The sequence below is a fragment of the Nicotiana attenuata genome, chromosome 10 (genome assembly GCF_001879085.1).
Source record: "Nicotiana attenuata strain UT chromosome 10, NIATTr2, whole genome shotgun sequence".
NCBI classification, from domain to species: Eukaryota; Viridiplantae; Streptophyta; class Magnoliopsida; order Solanales; family Solanaceae; genus Nicotiana; species Nicotiana attenuata.
The window spans coordinates 50,764,326-50,782,357 of record NC_031998.1 but is presented as its reverse complement, the minus strand read 5'-3'; the positions used below and the strand labels follow the sequence as shown (position 1 = coordinate 50,782,357).

General features: G+C 35.9%; 2 protein-coding genes across 2 annotated transcripts; one reads left to right on the top strand and one right to left on the bottom strand.

The window, feature by feature from the left end:
* LOC109233949 (protein IQ-DOMAIN 1-like) lies at nucleotides 1,081-1,935 on the top strand. The gene is made up of 2 exons (XM_019399792.1): nucleotides 1,081-1,411; nucleotides 1,508-1,935. The coding sequence occupies exons 1-2, from the start codon at nucleotides 1,193-1,195 to the stop codon at nucleotides 1,679-1,681; spliced, it is 393 nt and encodes a 130-aa protein (XP_019255337.1). The 5' UTR covers nucleotides 1,081-1,192; the 3' UTR covers nucleotides 1,682-1,935.
* Nucleotides 4,181-16,455, bottom strand: LOC109233508 (serine/threonine-protein kinase STY17-like). The gene is made up of 16 exons (XM_019399397.1): nucleotides 15,931-16,455; nucleotides 15,663-15,777; nucleotides 14,245-14,318; nucleotides 13,979-14,098; nucleotides 13,762-13,816; nucleotides 10,815-10,925; nucleotides 10,244-10,294; nucleotides 8,078-8,241; nucleotides 7,894-8,001; nucleotides 7,270-7,343; nucleotides 6,824-6,999; nucleotides 5,991-6,086; nucleotides 5,028-5,108; nucleotides 4,854-4,907; nucleotides 4,638-4,772; nucleotides 4,181-4,554 (listed from the first exon to the last, which is right to left on the bottom strand). The coding sequence occupies exons 1-16, from the start codon at nucleotides 16,125-16,127 to the stop codon at nucleotides 4,474-4,476; spliced, it is 1,692 nt and encodes a 563-aa protein (XP_019254942.1). The 5' UTR covers nucleotides 16,128-16,455; the 3' UTR covers nucleotides 4,181-4,473.

The following is an 18,032-nucleotide window of genomic DNA, read 5'->3' as shown; positions in this document are numbered from 1 at the left end:
GATCCAATAGAACACACAAAGCAAACTCAATAATCTCATTCTGACATTAACGAATCATAACGGAAAACAACGTGAGGGTAATATTATTAAAATACTTTGGTAGAGCAATGCAGGGCGATATAGAAAAACCACATAAAAATTGACCGGCCAACTTCTAGGGAATAGCGTTGGTTTGAATGTAAAGGATGATACGCATCTGCAGAAGCAGAACAAGCCAGTACTACACAAGTTGAATCTTTTTAAATTGACTTAACAGCTTGTTTGGAGGGTTGTTACATGTTGTATTGTATCATATTGTTATTTTAAATATAATATTTGTTTTGATTATTACTTAAATTTTATTGTATGGTATCGTTAAATTTATCGTTACGTAACGATGAAAAGTGCCACTTTATGGAACGAGCGTTTGGTGTGGTCGCACAATTCCCTTATTTTTTTCTCTCATCTTGCCCTTCTATATTATTAAATAATCCTACTTTATCCTTTACCCTACCTTTTTAGTATAATGATTCTACCTCGTACCTTACTTTTTCTTTATAATATTGCAAATTTATTCTTCATATTATTGGTGCATGATATCATGAAATGACGAAAAAAGAATATAGTTTATCTAAACATTGTATACATCAAAACGATACAATACAATACAACACAATATATTATGAAATGATACATAACAACCATCCAAACAAGCTGTAAGTTGAATGTACTAAAGGTGTGAAAAATATTCACACAATCAGCTTTATAAAATAATTACAGGAAAAGCATATGGTAAATATTAATTATCAACTTAAGAAAAGTATTAATAATTAGGCCACTATTATACGCTTGTTAAATTATACAAATAAGATAAATAATCTATATCGTCTATGCATATAACTTAAAATCAGTTTACTTTTAAATTTTCTTTCTTTGATTTTGATCTAATTTTGGTTGGTATTCCAGTACTCCAAAAGTCCCTAGGCCGGCCATGTCCTAACATCAGTGGTCCCTGGTGCTGGAATTAATGGTGTTTAGAAATACTTAAAAGTTACACAAAATCAATTTCATCTAGCCACGTTCTAAGTAGACCCATTGTCCCATTACAAACATGTTGCCCACGTTTTCTTATTTTACAGAATGAATAACACACATAAAAATCTATCCATCCAAAATTGAAACTAACCAAAACTAGAATCTAACATTATCAAACATGAGGATGTCCAAGAAGAATTGGTTTGGCAGTGTCCGTAATAAACTATTCAGGTCATCTCCTCCACATAAAACTATCATTGTTCTTCATAACAACACCATTACAACTAGGACAAGCAGTGCAAATGGGCAATCTACAAAGCACAATGGCCGCACTTATTTTCTATCTAAAGAGGATATGGCTGCTATTACTATCCAATCTCACTTTAGGGGTCATCTTGTAAGTTGTACTTAACCATGTTCTTAATTTTCCTTTTGACGTTAATTAATATTTGCTATGTATACATGTTCTTGATTCTGGCTATGTAAATTATAGGCGAGACGGGCGTTTAAGGCATTGAAAAGTCTTGTGAGGCTTCAAGCAGTTGTACGTGGGGCATGTGTGAGAAGACAAGCTAGAATAGCTCTCCATTGCATGCACGCCCTTGCACGCCTGCAAGTAACTGTCCGAGCTCGCCAACTTCTCAGCAAGTGCGACAATCGTCGATAATCATATACTATCTTCTTCAGTATCTCCCTCCATCTCGTGGCGTACACAGGATTTTGAGCTTATTATAACAGTTCGGCTAATATATGGATTTGAGTCCGGAATTGTGGGGAGTTTAACCTTAGTACTCCCTCCATCTTAAGGACATTACGTTTTTTTGCTTCTCTATAAACAAAAATATATATGCAGATTACAGTTCTCTTGTAAATATACTTTTCAAGATTCCAGGATATGAAAGTTTGAGACTTTGTGGTGTATATTATAAGTAACTAGTTTCAAAATGTTTGAAAGTTGTTTTGGAGTACGAATTAATTTTCGTTGATCAATTGCTTTTCTTCAAGACAAAAATTAATTTTCTTGTGGTCGCACTTAAAAGCCAGTCAAACCAATTAAACTAACAATTGGAAAGTAAATAGGCAAATCCGATAGGATGGAGGGAGTACGGAATGCCTGAACATGAGAGTTGAGTCTCTTATTCCTCAGAACTTGCAGTTCAACTAACAATGATTTTGTAAAGTTGTATGTGCTGTTTTCGTGTCCTCAATCGTGAAGAGAGTTTTTAAGATTATTATTTAGTTGTGAATTCTGGTAAGCTTCTGGAGAATGTTACTATTCAGATCTGACTACATACATGAATTATTTTGTAAAGCATATACTATGTACATATGGGTTGGTAAGAAGATATATATTTCTTCTACTTGTGTATCACTGCTGAAAATCTCCACAAAATGAAATTGTTGGCTAAGGATTCTAGGTCCAAATTAGGGTAAGAGGAACTGCATATTTCTTCTACTAGATTAGTTTCTCTAACTAACTTTTGCTTTTTATCCCCTCTTTTCCTACCAAAGCTTCACTGGAGTATTTATTTGGTCCCTTTTTATATCAATAACCTAGACTCCATGAACCCCAACTTTTTACTTTTGAGGCACAATTCAATGGGGAGGTGTCTATATATTGTGAGCTAATCATGGCAGAGCTTCAAATAGCCAAGTCCAAGGGGATGATAATTAGTATTACGAATAGTGTAAACGTGCACCGAATAAACGATTCCAAGTTTTGGTATTCTGCTTTTATAATGTCACTCCCCCCTCTTTATAGGGATCAAAAATATGATGGAGGTATTCAAATTTTCTCAAATTGTTGCTGATCATAAAGAAGTTCAATGCTATCCCAGACAACGTTGAGACCGTACTGAACTGGACATTCTAACAGCTAATTAACAGCTTCCAATTTTTCATCATTCTCTGTAGGGGTGTTCATGGTTCGGTTTAGACCGGTTTTTCCCTAAAAAGAAACCAAACCAAGTAAGTCGCTTTTTTAAATATTAGAACCAAACCAAACCAAACCAATTAAGTCGTTTTTTTCTCGATTCGGTTTATGTCGGGTTTTGTTGGTTTTTTGGTTATTTGTCGGTTTTTTCTTAAATAAAAGACATATACTACCAAACACATATTCCGGCTATCACATTTTCAACGTAACACTATCAAATCAATTGCCCTTCTATTATTTACTAAAATATATTGATGATAATTGAATCAAATAGTGATAAATAATTTAAGGACTCAATTAAAAATATATATTTTTTAACATGAAATGGATTCTTACCCTTAACAAAAGTAAACTACCAATCAAACTAGATATAAAGGTAAAGAACTGTACTAAAAGTGCAAACGATTAACATTCACCATAAAATTTTTGAAACTTTGTATAAAATATACATATGTATAGGTGTAATAATAAATTTGAAATAGCTACTCCTATAGTCGGTTTGGTTCGGTTTTTTTTGGTTATTTTTATATTAAAACCAAAACCAAACCAAATTTGATCGGTTTTTAAAATTCAAAACCAAAACCAAACCAAACCAAAAAATATCGGTTTTTTTGGTCGATTTGATTTGATTTTCGGTTTGATTCGATTTTTCGGATTTTTATGAACACCCCTAATTCTCTGGTTATCCCTATCCAACTGAACTGCGTTCTTAAATTTAGTGCAATCAGCTCCTCTTGATATAATTTCTCATAGTACTCAAAGATCACTCCTTTAACACGATAGATAAAATATCTTCTCAGTGAAATTATTTCTACTGTTCACTTTAGTAGTCCAGTAAAAAGATTTCCTGTATTACCCTCATTGTTTCAGCTTCAGCCATGCCAGTCTGGACTGTTGCCTCCGAGGTGTGGCAGGGCAGTAGATGTACTCATTTTTATATAAAAATATTGGGTACTATTTTCATACTTTAAAAAATGTCTTCTATTCCATAATAGAGTCATTGTTTCTCCGATGACGATTTGCTCATGTTGGTACCTCTATTTTATATCGGGAGATCTTTTCCGAGTCAGTCGAATACAAAACTCACTAAGAAAATGCTGTGCGATAGAACGTGTAAACACGTCTTGGATGAAAAGCTATATTCATTGACTATATATCTTACCAGTTTTCTTTACATCCCTGTAATCTGAGGCGGCATCGGTAGACATCTTGGTTAGCTTCAAAAGCATCAAATTCAGAAGCAATGATGGTGCCAAGAACCAATTGAAAAGATAGAAATTCTCAATAAGAAACGTACAAAAAGGATTAGCAACCAGCATTTGCGAATTCACAGGAATTCTGTACAGAGTTGCTAAAGCTTTCCTCACCAGCTTACGCCCCTGACTAAATTAGGAATAGTAAAAGAATGCCAAGCAACATTGGATAAAAACCATGATTTTCAAAAACTAATCGGATCAAGTCTGGTCATAATCGGTACACCGAAACAAAAGTGGAAGGCCAAGCACCTTCCTCTCTTCACAAAAATCTCAGTGATGGCCCTTTCTAAGAGCTGAGAAAAAGCTACCAATTGATTTGTCCTTCTGTTTGTCCTCTCCATCACCTCCAACCTGTTTTTTAAGCATAGAAAACCAGGTTCAAAGGAAAGGAAAAGCCTTAACAAAATCAAGCTTATATTATGCAAATGCCCAACCTCCCTAGTTAGATGCTGCAGAATATCCAAAATCTCCGAGAAACCAGGTCTTTGACTTGGGTCTTGCTGCCAGCATTTCTCAAGAAGTTCAGCAAGCTTTGGATGAGTGTCCTTGGGAATTGTTGGCCGTAGACCCTGATAACCATGAGAAACCAAGTGTTAGGTGTTAATGGGGAATATATCACTAGTGCTGGACGACAATGAACTGTATGCTACCTGTTGCACCACACCTATTGCTGCTTGTAATGGTGTTAAGTACGCATATGGAATCTGCTCCATCGCAAGACATGAAAGTTATTGTGGTGTTAAAGAACTAATATGTGAACATAAATAGATACAAAGCAAAACTTTTTTCAAAAAAAGAAAACAAAAAAAGAATGCGAAACTTACTTCTCCAGTCAGAAGTTCCCACAGCACTATACCAAAGCTGAAAACATCGGCCTTGTGGTCATATGGTTTGTGTTCAATTACCTTCAACGAATAAAAACCATTTTAAGCATGAAACTTGGATGCTGCAGGATAGTTAAGCACAAAATTGGGCCAAACTCTTTGCTGAATAGAATGTTGGACTGGGATGACACGAGAATTCTGTAGTATTAAAGGGAAGAGAAGCAAAAACCATTAAACCAAGAGTTCCCGTTTAAATGCTTAATATTGCAGAAACCCGATCTATCTGCATGGTAAACTGTACACGGAATCCCGCGATGCATATTACCGATGACAACCTAAGTAAAATAACCCTCGTACAAGGTTGTCAAAAGCGCCTTGTGCTTAAAATGCCCAAGATGCAGCAGAGTGCAGCAAACGAACACAAGTCCAAAGACATCATGAGGTCTTAGGTTCAAATCCCAGTGGAGACGAAAACGTTGGGTTATTTCTTCCCATCTGTCTAAACCTTGGTAGACGGAGTTACCTGGTACCTGTTCTAGTGGGAGATAATAGGTATATGTTGGAATTAGTCAGGTGCACGCAAGCTAACCCCGACACCGCCGTTATAGAAAAAGAGAACACAAGTCCCAAGCACTGCCTGTAGATGACAACCAGACTTCATAGAGTGGGTGGAAACAAAATCGAAGGATAAAAGGCAAAATTCAGAGAGCAACATATTAAAAGCTCCTCATGATTAAAGCAAAGAAGCCTAAGGTGTTTCAAAGTAAAAGTCCTATCAGCTTGAAGGGGACCATTACGCTTATTTTATTGTGGCAACAAATCTAAGCACGCGGATAAAAGCATAATTGGTGGAGCAATCATGCATCTTGGCAGCAAGAAAACCAAAGAATTGGAATCATTAGTTCAACTGAATTGAGGATGTTGTAATTAGTACTGCATAAAATTAAATTCAGATCTCTGCACCTCAGGAGCCATCCATCTATATGTTCCAGTTTCTGCAGTCATCACCCCAGTTTGAACCTGCACTCTCGCAACCCCAAAATCACCAACCTTAACAACCTGTTCAGTAGAGGATGGATCTTAAAGTCAGAGTGAACATTCTGTGAACAAAGCAATTACACAAAAAGCAACTCTTACCAGCAGCAATTTATAGGTGTTGCTGGGTTATTTTATAAAAGTTCATCAATAGATTTCCTTGGAATGCAAAAACTGGTGATGTAGACATTAACAAGAAGGTTAACTCAATGTGCTATTCGCACATTCACATCTTTCACAATGAGTCAACTTAAATTGCCACCGATCAAGCTTTAATGCTGCTAATATTACTCACTGAATATTTTTAAAGGACTCAATGAATAAGTGGACCTTGCAATTTAACATTCCCATCATCTTTATTTGGTATTTCTTCTAAAGATTTAAATACACACATTTTGATTCTTTAATTTGACATCAAATAGTTTTTAGATGTTTTCATCCACATCAATCAGGCATTTCAGAGCACCAAAAAACATTGATGGACTTTTAACTCATACAAATCTCCATATTTGTTATATACTCTTAGACTCCCATAGCCTAATCATATGACACAGTTTTCCCCTGTATTTTGCCAGGCTAAATGCATATTGACCTTGATTTCCCTACAGGTTTTAATTGCACATAAATTTTGACTGAGAATGGATATACTGGCCCGAAGATAGCTTAGTAACAAATGAAATAATACCCTAGACTCCAAAGAAAAAAACTTTACGACTACTGGACAAGCTTTTTAAAAGAGTCGAGATCCAGCTCGGACTTACTCCATGTTCATCCATCAGAAGATTGGCAGTCTTCAGATCCCGATGAATTATGTTATTCTGGTGCAGATAACTCATTCCCTTAGAAACATCAACTGCAACCTTCAGGAGAGTAGGAAGCTTAAATGCACCTCTTTGCTTGTGCAAAAAAGTATAGATGCTTCCTCTGGACATGAACTCTGATCAATAAAATTATAAAAAGCACCTTGTCAATTACGTGAAGCAGGATAGACACCGAAAAGTAATAAAAATAAGCTGCCATTCAAGTGTAATATTGTGAGTAGAAGATTAAAAATTTAGAAAATAAATAAAGCATGCCTTATAAAGCAATCAAATAATGTATCTTCAGGTGAACAATATGTAACATTAATCAACAGAGAACAAACAGTTCTCCAGACTATTAACAAACATAGTAATTCAGTTAAAATACATAAAATCTTGAAATATACCAGTCACGATGCACAGGTTCGGAGGTCGTGTGCATGCCCCTATAAATTGAACAACATGTTTGTGCCGAATTTTCCTAAAAGAGGTAAACAAACAAGATAAAATCTCAAGCAGTGGGAATACAGAAATTGATGAAAGAAACAGGAAATGGGAAGCTGGAAAGATAACATAATTATCAATAATGAAAATTCAAACCTACATGCACATATCCACAACTTTTAAAGTTTGTTACTATTTCCAAGACTTTGAGTGTGTTTGGGAGAACTCAGCCCCTTGAATTATGTGACAATTTTTATTTTATTTTATTATCTGAATAACTTAATGCCACTAAGAAACAAATAAAAGATTAATGCCACTTATCGAAGAAATACCTATAACTCAATAGTCAATACAGTATAAAGGAAACAAGATCGAATTAGGCAGAGGGAGTAAAATATTGCAAGAAAATTCTCTAGTGGTAGAGAGCAAATTTTTCCAACAGAGTACAGCTATCTCTAGTAGAAGCAGAAAAGGCATCCTTCAAACACAGTCTTTAAAAGGATGGACAGGATTCTATCTGATACATGCAAACAACAGTGAGGTTGTCCTGAAAGAGATTCTCAACCATGATAGTACGGCCGACGCACCTCATTATAAAGACCTCCTGCGAGAATTCTTTTACCATATCCATATTCAAATGTTCTGGCTTGAGAACTTTTATAGCCACTTCCTGGCTACAGTATGTGCCTTTGTACCTGCAAAAGAGACAGTGTAAATCTACAGACTAAACAAACTCAACTACAAAGCAAGATGTGGATTGTTGGATCATACAGATCTCCAAATGACCCAGATGCAACTTTGTTTTCAAATTTCAGCAGGCGGATATCAATTTCCCAGTCATCAGATCCATCATTAGGTATTTTTACACTTTCAGAACCTGATTCAGATGTTTGACCTTGCTCGTGGATTGCAAGCTGGATATATGGTGTTTGCTCCTGAAAAACATAACCAGAAGATCAGAACACTGAGACCATCTGATGTCCAATTAATCAAATTAATCCATTCTTTTTTGACCTGGGAAAATTTGGCTTACTGGAGGTTCATTTAGAAAAGACCCAAGTTTGATTCAATGCGTTCCAAGAAAAACCCTAAACTACCTTAAGCCTTGATATAGATTCTGTCGGAAGAAGAAACAAGAAGACGACTACGGCAGTAGAAAAGGAAATAGCATGAATTTAGATTGAAATGAAAAGAGAAACCTTATTTATTGGTGGTAAGCAAAGTGTTTCGCCTGTCTCTATTTTGAATGGCAAACGGTTTGAATATACGCCAAAAGCTGAACGAGTGATGGTGGTTTTCCATCGCTGTAGTGGTCTGCCAATTTATTGTGGTGGTTTACGACTGAGTTTAGATAAAAGAAACTAAGGATGGAAGTGTGGGGCCCACATAGAGAATATTGAAGGAGGAGGAAAGTGAAACTGAGGAAAATAAAAAGAAAAGCCTAAATTAAGTTATTCACGTGCTCAAGTGTAAGTGCAAGCACATGGTTTGCCATGTCAGTGAGGAGTTCAAGAGACACGCCTCCATGAAATAGAAGTGTCTATCTGCTCACTGGCTAGTTTGAATGTCTAACTCCAGTGGTGGACGGATTTATGACGGTGGCTGGATTTATGGTGGTGGCCAAATCTTTGGTGGTTAGATCAGTGATGGTTGTCTCATCGGATTTGAGAAGAACAAGGAGAAGAGTGGTGGTGGCTAGCCTTTAAAGAAAAAGAGGGAATAGGTGGTGGTGGTCGGATTTGAGACAAAGGAGGGGAGAAGGTGGCGGTGGCTGGATCTGAAAAGACAAAGGAGGTGGTGGTGATCGTGGCTGGATCCGAGGAAGCGGAGATGGTGATTGTGATAGTGGCTGGATCTATGAAGAAGAATAGGAGGAGGTGCTGGTGGAAGCTGGATCTACGAATAAGGAGGAGGAGGTGATTGTGGTGATGGACGGAAGACGAAAAAATGGTTGAAAATTTTGTCACCAAAAGATGGCCGGAAAATCTTTTTCAGCAAAAACTTCATATTTTCTGGCAACATGGGCACAGTTTTAATTGATCTGCCACATCAGCAAGGCTGTTTAATAGCAAAATTTGAGCAACATGGGGTGCTCAATAGGTATGACCAAAAGATGAGGTGTCTTAACAAAAAATCGTGCCAAGTTCAAGGGGCCGACTATGTGTTTCTCCTTCCTTTTTTAAATGTAAATTTAGAATCTATATTATGCAATGTGATGCAGAGTGTTGGAGGATAACTGCATATGACTTTTAGAAATCTGCTATGCAATACATAGACAAACCATAATTTCAGTTGACATAAATTCTTAGGCTATTGCTGTGGCTGGAAAATCTGAAATTAATTCAAGGAGAGTTAGTGACAGTATTTTTTGTTTATATTAGAGAAGTCCCGAGGACCAAAACTCATGGTTCGAAACTGGGTGGATAATGACCCTCCTCTAACCTTCTCCACTTAAATACTAGGGCTTTTGTCTGCCGCGGGGTTCGAACTCGTGCCATGTGTCTAACCCACACATAACATGTTGCACTCTTACCACTACACCAAAGCCCTAGGATCTTGCAACAGAGTATTTTTACAGCATTTATAAATTTGACTGGGATAAAAGGCAGGATTGTTAAGTTCTCTGACTCGCACAAAACATCAGACAAGCAAAGGCAAGACTTCATGTTCGACAGAGTCATTTTCTGATCCATTAATTAAGAGGACATAAACCAATTTTAGGTGAGTGCAACAAATCAGCTTAATGTGATGACACACAATGGAAACCAAATATTTCAGCTATTTCACCATAAGTTGCATAGCACCTTATGAAGAAAAACAGCAAAATCAGCATCTTACTTTTCCCAAAAGAACACAGCCATAATGCATATTAAGTGTTAACAGAAGAAAATTTTGAGTGCCACTCTGTCCTCATTTAGCAGTCAGAAGAATATCTACCTTGCTCCTCATAATTTCCTTTTGCAACTCACTCTTAAGCAACTCTGTCTCCTAGAAATTCAAACCAAATAAGTAAGAACACAAGTAAATTACCACAAAAGGAAAAAGAAGAGATATACTTCATGAATCTAGTGAATATAGGAAGACGAGGGGTTAATTTGCTAACTTTCATATTTAAAATACACTACATCCTAAATTTACCAAGTAACACCACTAGCTTAAATGAGTCTGAATTCTTGAAAGTCATACATGAATGAAATGGTGCCAAAAATATCAGGATGTCCAAAATTGAAAGAGAGCCATATAAATTGGGAAGGGCAGAACAAGCATAAAACTGATAAGCAATCTAGTAGATGAATAAGGAACATAGTTTCAAAACTTACACATATTAACAAGAAAAGAGGAATTAAACGAGACTTGCAAAGGCAAAACTTTTCATCTTTTAACTTATGTCGGTGCGAATAAAGAGTATGTTGATCATATAACCAGACTACAATTGTAGAACTAAGAGAAGACTTTTAATTGTCAGCAAGCATTTCGTTATATCTTGAAAGAAACATTAATAGTGTACCTCATATGGCCATCCATCAACCACAAAGACGTCCAAGGAGAAACCATCAGTAGTTGAAAAAACATGGGCCTCTTCAATGTTCAGACCAATCTCAGAAATTATATTAGTCAACTGGAAATACAGGATTGATGTCAATATAATCGAACAAGATAAGAACAAAGTTAACATGATAAGATAGATATGTTTAATAGAACTCTGAAATCTGGCAGCTTCTGCAGATTAATGAAGTTACATAACTTTCAGGACTGCATAGATACGAACAATTCATCAACATCATAACCTAAAAATCCATGAGACAGAGAGTAAATAAAAAATACAGATTTCAATCCAGGTACAATGTCAAAATATTTTATCCAGAGACTATTTGATTTTGTAGGAATAACTGGGGTCGCATTTTCACAGACACTGAAATCTGCCTAGAGAGCTTTAGGCTGAAGTCTTCAATGTGCATGTCGTGTAATAAACAGTTTGCCTCCAGCGCCAGGAAAAGAAAAATCTCCTTTAAAGTATCTATATGATTTAAAGCAAAATGTAAATTAGTTTCAGGTGTTTGGTTCAATTTGATATTTTCATATACCAAAACAGAAACCATTGAGAAAGGTTAGGCATTGTATAATTCATCATAGAAACCTCTTCTTTCGTAACTGAGAAATCCTAGAGGGCCCGTGGGGCACGGTTCGAAACGCAGTGGATAATGGTTCCGCTCCTCCATCCTTCTCCACTTAAATACTAGGCTTGTGTCTGCAGCAGGGTTTGAACCCCTTGACGTGGGTCTAATCCACACATCATCATGCGTTGTGCTCTTACCACTAAACCAAATCCCTGGGGTCTATTCATCATAGAAACCTTGTATTCCTGTTATTGTCTCATCTCTAAGAAATAACACATGTTAATTGTGCTTGACACCACAAAATAAATGTGTTTGTTATTTATCAAAGTACCAAGTTATCAATACAAATATTGTCTTCGACTATTTTCTCATATTGTATCAGAGCATTTAGGTAAAAAGCTTAAGTAGTTTCTCCTTAATAGTGGACGGTCTTATATCGGCCAAGTCAAAATTTGCTTCATAATTTTATTATTATTTTCTCTTTTAGGTAAATATTTCTGTACCGTCGCATTTATTTTCGATGTTTGTTCCGGTGACACAGAGACATCTCAAATTTTGGGAGACGCTACCTATTTCCAGCTAAACCTGTCCCTCTCAAATGACTATCCCAACAGCATCTTGTTACCTCTAGTGGCACTGCCTCTTTTTGTCACAAAACCAACAGTATTCAGATCACTCTTCAGGTCATTATTTAGACAACTTCTAACAACTTTTCCAACAAATTCGAGTGACTAAACTTTTCCAATGACCTTCCCGCAGGTTTTCAGAAACTGTTCAACCGACAGTGTTCAAGTCACATTTCGGAGACCGTTTACTTTTCTATACTTTCAAAGGCCCAACCTCTGAAAGGATGGTGTTAGAATGCTAGAATAAAAATATTAGAAGAGCTAAGTTTTTCAATTAGATATCATCATACAAAAAAATATGTGTTGTGTTTAAACCTATAAATAACATTCATAAGAATGTATCTTGCATTCATAAGATCATAAAGCCATCAATACATCTCTTCTCTTCTTTTCTCACAGATTTGCAATGTAATCACAACCCAAATCTTCAGATTTCAATGACTGATCCCGGGACTTTTCACTCAGTGTTATCAAAGGCGCGCTTAAAGCGCACTTAAGTCCTGAAGCGAGGCTCAAAACATGTTGAGCGCTTTGCCTCGCTTAACGGGTGCTTCAGGTGTTGTCATCAAGGCTCTAAGGCATACTTTTCCTTGCTAACGATCGTAATCCGTAAGAGGCGACACCAAACAATTAATATGTCACTTAATCGTAAATTTTCTTCAATTTGTTTGTCCATATATTTGGTATTCATGCTTATAGATATTAGTCTTGGACTAAACATATCAGTCTCGGACTACACATATTTATAGTTTTTCTCCATTTGCGCCTTTCTTCATTAAAGCCAACACTTTATTTGCGTTTCGATTAAAACCCCAACAGACCTTAGAGCTTTTTTGCGCTTTTCGCCTTTGATAACACTGTTTTCACTTCCTAATTTCCTTCTCATTTGAAGCCCTTCGTTATCGTAGCTCATTAACACCTTTCATCTTTTCCTTTAAAATCTTTTTGTGGTCCAAAACTTCTGCAGAGCTACTTATTTATAAAAAAAATGCATACCAGAAAAAGAAAAGAGCATATTACTGCACTTCCACTACTGACTCTGATTCCCCTGAACAAACCCAACAATAAAGACTCTCCTATACCAGTAACGGCAATACAATGCTGACTACATAAAGTACAAATACCAACTGCATTTCACCTTTGCTTTGGGAAGTAGAAATAGGCAAGCCCATCTCCCTAAAAGATTTCTTATATTAATTTGGAACAAGATTGTATCAGAAAAGTTGATGGTCATGACTAAAAATATTTTTGAAAGTCAGGCTAACTGAATAAACCCCTCCCTACTTTCTTACATTCAGAAGTTAATCATACAATCAATCCACGGGCCCATACAATAACTTTTCCGTATTATCCTCTGTTTCCCCTTCACCACAGTCTTCTATTAACAATTATCTTCATTAAGACGCTTATTCTATATTATGCACGGGAGAAGAAGTTTATGAAAATATCAGTTGTATTACTTAGATAAAGGTCATCATTTGCTTGCTTATTAAGCAAGAACGAGGCTATCTTTAGTTATTGGAAGCGAGTCCAAGGACAGATACTTTAAGGAATTTAAGAGTCTTAACCTTATTTACTGTTAAATTTGCACTAGATTTGCATACGGTAAATTCATGAAGCTACAGTTTGTGTTTCATTATGAGAATATAAGAGATGAGAAGAGAGCATGTATGAACAAAACGGGAGGAGGATTCTGAAAAGAATGAGGAACCTGAGTGAGCGTTTTTGGTTTGTCAACTGTTGAAAAAGTAACCTCGTGCATTGGCCTGCACAAAATCAATTGGCACATAAGAATATTGCTAGGAAAGAAAAGTCAATTAGAAATACTTTCCAAAGACGAAACAAACTCAGTACTGAAAAGCTACAATGCCAACTGCGAGCATCATGAAGATATCATTTACCAACTCAAGCATTATGAAGAATTTTACCTGGTTGACCGCGAAGTAGAATTGATATCACTTTCTCCATGACTTACATGAGCTTTATTATCATGAATTTCAAGGGCTTGAAGATTTGGTGATGAACCAAATGTTGGAGGAGGATGAATGCTGGTGAGGGAAAACAAGATGGCAACACAAAAAAATTAAAATACTTAAGGGAGCACACTAGGGAAAAATCACAGGTGCAAAAATAATACACAAAAAGAAATGATATTGAAAAATAGGTAACTTTAGTGCTTAAACTAAGAGAATACCTTGGGATTTCATCTTTAACTGAAGAATTTACATCAACCGTATTGGTTGAAACTCCATTGTACATGGGCTGAACCTACATTATGAACTTAAAAGTCAGAATTTGCATGTGAATATTTCAAATTACAAAAAAACTTGAGTTAGGCCATGCATCGCATTCTAAAGTTGCAGTTATGATCAAATCTTCGCTAATGATCTTCAAGTTGGCAATCACTCCCTTTTCTCTTCTGCTGGTTTAGATATCTGGACATCTCCTCTTTCCTCCATCTCATCTCACATATCTAGGCAGAAGCGCACTTCCCGAATTCGGTAGTAAGCCTGATTTTGTAAAGTCCTACTATAATTTGTCTCACAGTCTTTAATGTTAAAAAGAACTTAGAAATGACAAGACTTCCATAGTCATTCAAGTCCCTTGATCTAAATCTAAACTATTCATCTAATGCACACCCACCTAAAGTAGATGGATATAGAGACACAGCCCATTGGATGCCTCAAAGATTCAGAGGCTCAATCTACTAGCTTTAACTTGTCTTCCTAAGAAATTTAGAAAATTCTCAGACCAGAAGCATACAAGCCATTCCATAAGAGCTACCTAAAACTACTTTTGCATTACATGATATTGCTGAATTAACTCAATGAACGCCCTAGATTGACTAGCTTAGCCAAGAGGTGAAGAAAATTCTCAACACCTTATATATTAAAGGTCAACCAAATAAGAACTTGGCCTAGATAGTGTAATCAAGATATGTACAGTTCAACTCTTATATCATAACTGTGAGAAACAAAACAAGGAAAAGAGTCTGAGAGGATGTGCGAAGACAAAAGTCATTATGCCTATATCTTCTTAAATTCACACTTTTAAATGTACATGTTACATTTTTGTGAAATGACACACTCATTAAGCCACACATATGTCCCTATTATTCAAGAAGGATGAAGTGAATTATAGGAGTCTTATGTATCGTCAAGCCCACTATAGAAACTACACAAACAAGAGGCATGGCATATTCAAATTAATTCAAAGGACATTCTTTCAACAATTTATTAGGAAATATTAAGCTGCTATCCTTGCTACATTATTTCCCAAGAGAGTTCTCTGTTTCCTCCTAGGACAGAATGCAAGAGAAGTTTGGGATGGATGAAAAGAAAAAAGTATGGCTTTGAAGAGATTATTGGCTAATTTACTAGTTTCCAAGTAATAGACCCTGTGCTTCTTGGAAACGCCTTATGTGTTGAATCAAATCCCCAACTTATTCAAGTAAGATCAAGTAGAGATTCCTCCTTGTCATACATAGGGAGAATTTGTTCAAATGTCATTTCTACGTAGCCTCGGTTTTCAGAGTTACCAAATAAAAAAGAGCATTGATAGTGATCGGGCATACACGCATAAAAATGTAGGAAAAGCAGATGGCTGTATAACCTGCACAAGGCGGACATCAAAGGCAGGTCTATTCGCAGGATCCTCTGCTTGGTCCAGTAATCTCTTATGCATGAGCACATCTTCTGCTCTTTCCACATTCACATCCGATGCATATCTGCAGGCATCCAAATTCAGTACCAAAAAACTTAACTTTTAGAGGCGGAAAATTCGATCAATTACTGAGTAAACCAGTACAAAATTTGACAAAATAAAACAAATGGCCAAAAAACACCGAAAAATGAGGAAAGGTAGGGTTTATGAAGTTAACCGAACAGGGAGGCGATTGAAGTGAAGCCAAAGGTGGTCTTCAAAGCCAGGAAGTTTAACCTCTTCGAGATTCAAATCCTGTAGTCGAGCAAGCACTTGGTTAAACACTTCAACCTTCTGCCTATGTAGCCGATTTTGTTTCGGCGACGACGGCTCCATCGCTCTGCTTCCGCAACTCTCGTTATCGTCCATCGCCATTCAACAACAACAACAAAAACGCATACACACAATTGCAAAAACTCCTCTTCTCTGGAACGGATTAAAAAAAGTTCAAGTAACTGTAGAGTAGCTATAGAAAGTACTTTCCATAAGTTGAGTGATGAAACAAATGGAATGAATTTTGCGTTGATTTGATGGCTAAATACGAGAAAGGGGAGAGCGACAAATAGTTTCAGGGAAAAGATGGAGGAGAGAGAAGGGAGAAGATTCCGTTTTTCTAGTTATACTTTGGGTGCGGGGCTGGGCTTTATTAGTGCTTACGAAGGTGGCATTGGAAAAGAAAGGTATCGCTCCTCCATTGTTTAACCAGTGGGGTCCCCATTTCGTGGTGAGCTTATCCTTTTATGAGATCAGACCAACCCATTTTAATTATTTTATATCTATGGATAAAAGAAATTGGTGATTATTACTTATAAAAGAAAACTTTCTTTTACATAGAGAACAAAATAGAGGAATCCAATAAATGGAATTTAAAATTATGACATTTTTTTCAACGAACTTTCTGTTGTTACTTCTAAATTTAATATTGCCTTTAACTTTTCTTCCTTTTTTTGTTAGCCAAAAAAAAAAAAAATCGCCCGATGCATAAAGTATTTTGTGTTCACACAAGATCCGAGAAGATTCATTAAAAATCTTAGTTAGTATATTAAAATTTGAAATATCGGATATCATAGTTTTTTCCAATTTATTTTACTAATATATTCCACACATTAATATGTCTTACAGAAGCGGTCAAAAATGGATATTCATGTTAATTCACTTTATAAGGTAACTAAATTACAAAGGATATCAATGTAATCAAGGAATTACTATTATTCTATTTCGACTACGTATACTTACCTAAAGAGAAAAGTTTATACATTATGGTTACTATAACATTGTATCTAACAGTTGTTGTCAAGTGAATATTCATATTAGTTCACTTTACAGCTAAATTACAAAGATTCCTTTTTTAAAATTTAGAGGGGATTTTTTTTTTTTTTTTGTTGAGGAGGGGGGAAGGGGAGGGGAGGAATTATAAAGTGGAAAATCGAATCCTCACCAACAAGGTAAGAGTTTAGGTAGTCAACCAATTGAGCTATTAAAATTCCCTAAATTACAAAAATTATATATCATTATAATATAATTATAATCTAGAAATTATAATGACCATAACTACTTGCCTAAAAGAGATGAATTTATAAATGGTCAAGCTACAATTGGATGTTCTTCATTGTTGTACCTTAATGGTGTGTACCATAGGAATATTCAGGCATATCCAAGTGATCAAGATATTCTTGAGCAACAAGGGTGTAAATATTAAAAGACATTTCTTGAGCGCAAATCCAAAAATGACGAGGTGGAATCCACGTGATATCATGGCCAGTATGACTTTGTACAATGAGAAGACTAATAAAATAAGTATAAGAAATGAAAAAATAGTATTATCATCTTCCTTTGGTTCAGAGATCAGCGCGATGACCATATGGTACTGTTGTGGCAAAACGAAGCCGCTAGACTGTATATATACAATACTATGTAGTAGTATATTATCTGTGTTCTACTGACAACATATTCGACTGTTTCTAGATTTGTATAAACTAACCCAATAATGTTTAAAGTTGGATTAAAAAAAGTGTCTTTTCATCATGAGTGACGCTTTTCGCTAATGGCTTAAAATCATTTTAGTGTGTTGTTTTAAGAGTTACCATGTAATTATTAAGTTGATGTAGACATTGTTCATCTTCAAAGTCAATGACTTTCGCTAATGGCTTAAAATCACTTTAGTGTGCTGTTTAAAGAGGTATCATGCACCGACAAGAATTGCGCCGGGCGATAAAGTACTCCTTCATTCTCAATCAGAAATTTTGAGTTTAAGCTTTGAATGTAGAATTGCCTTTTTTA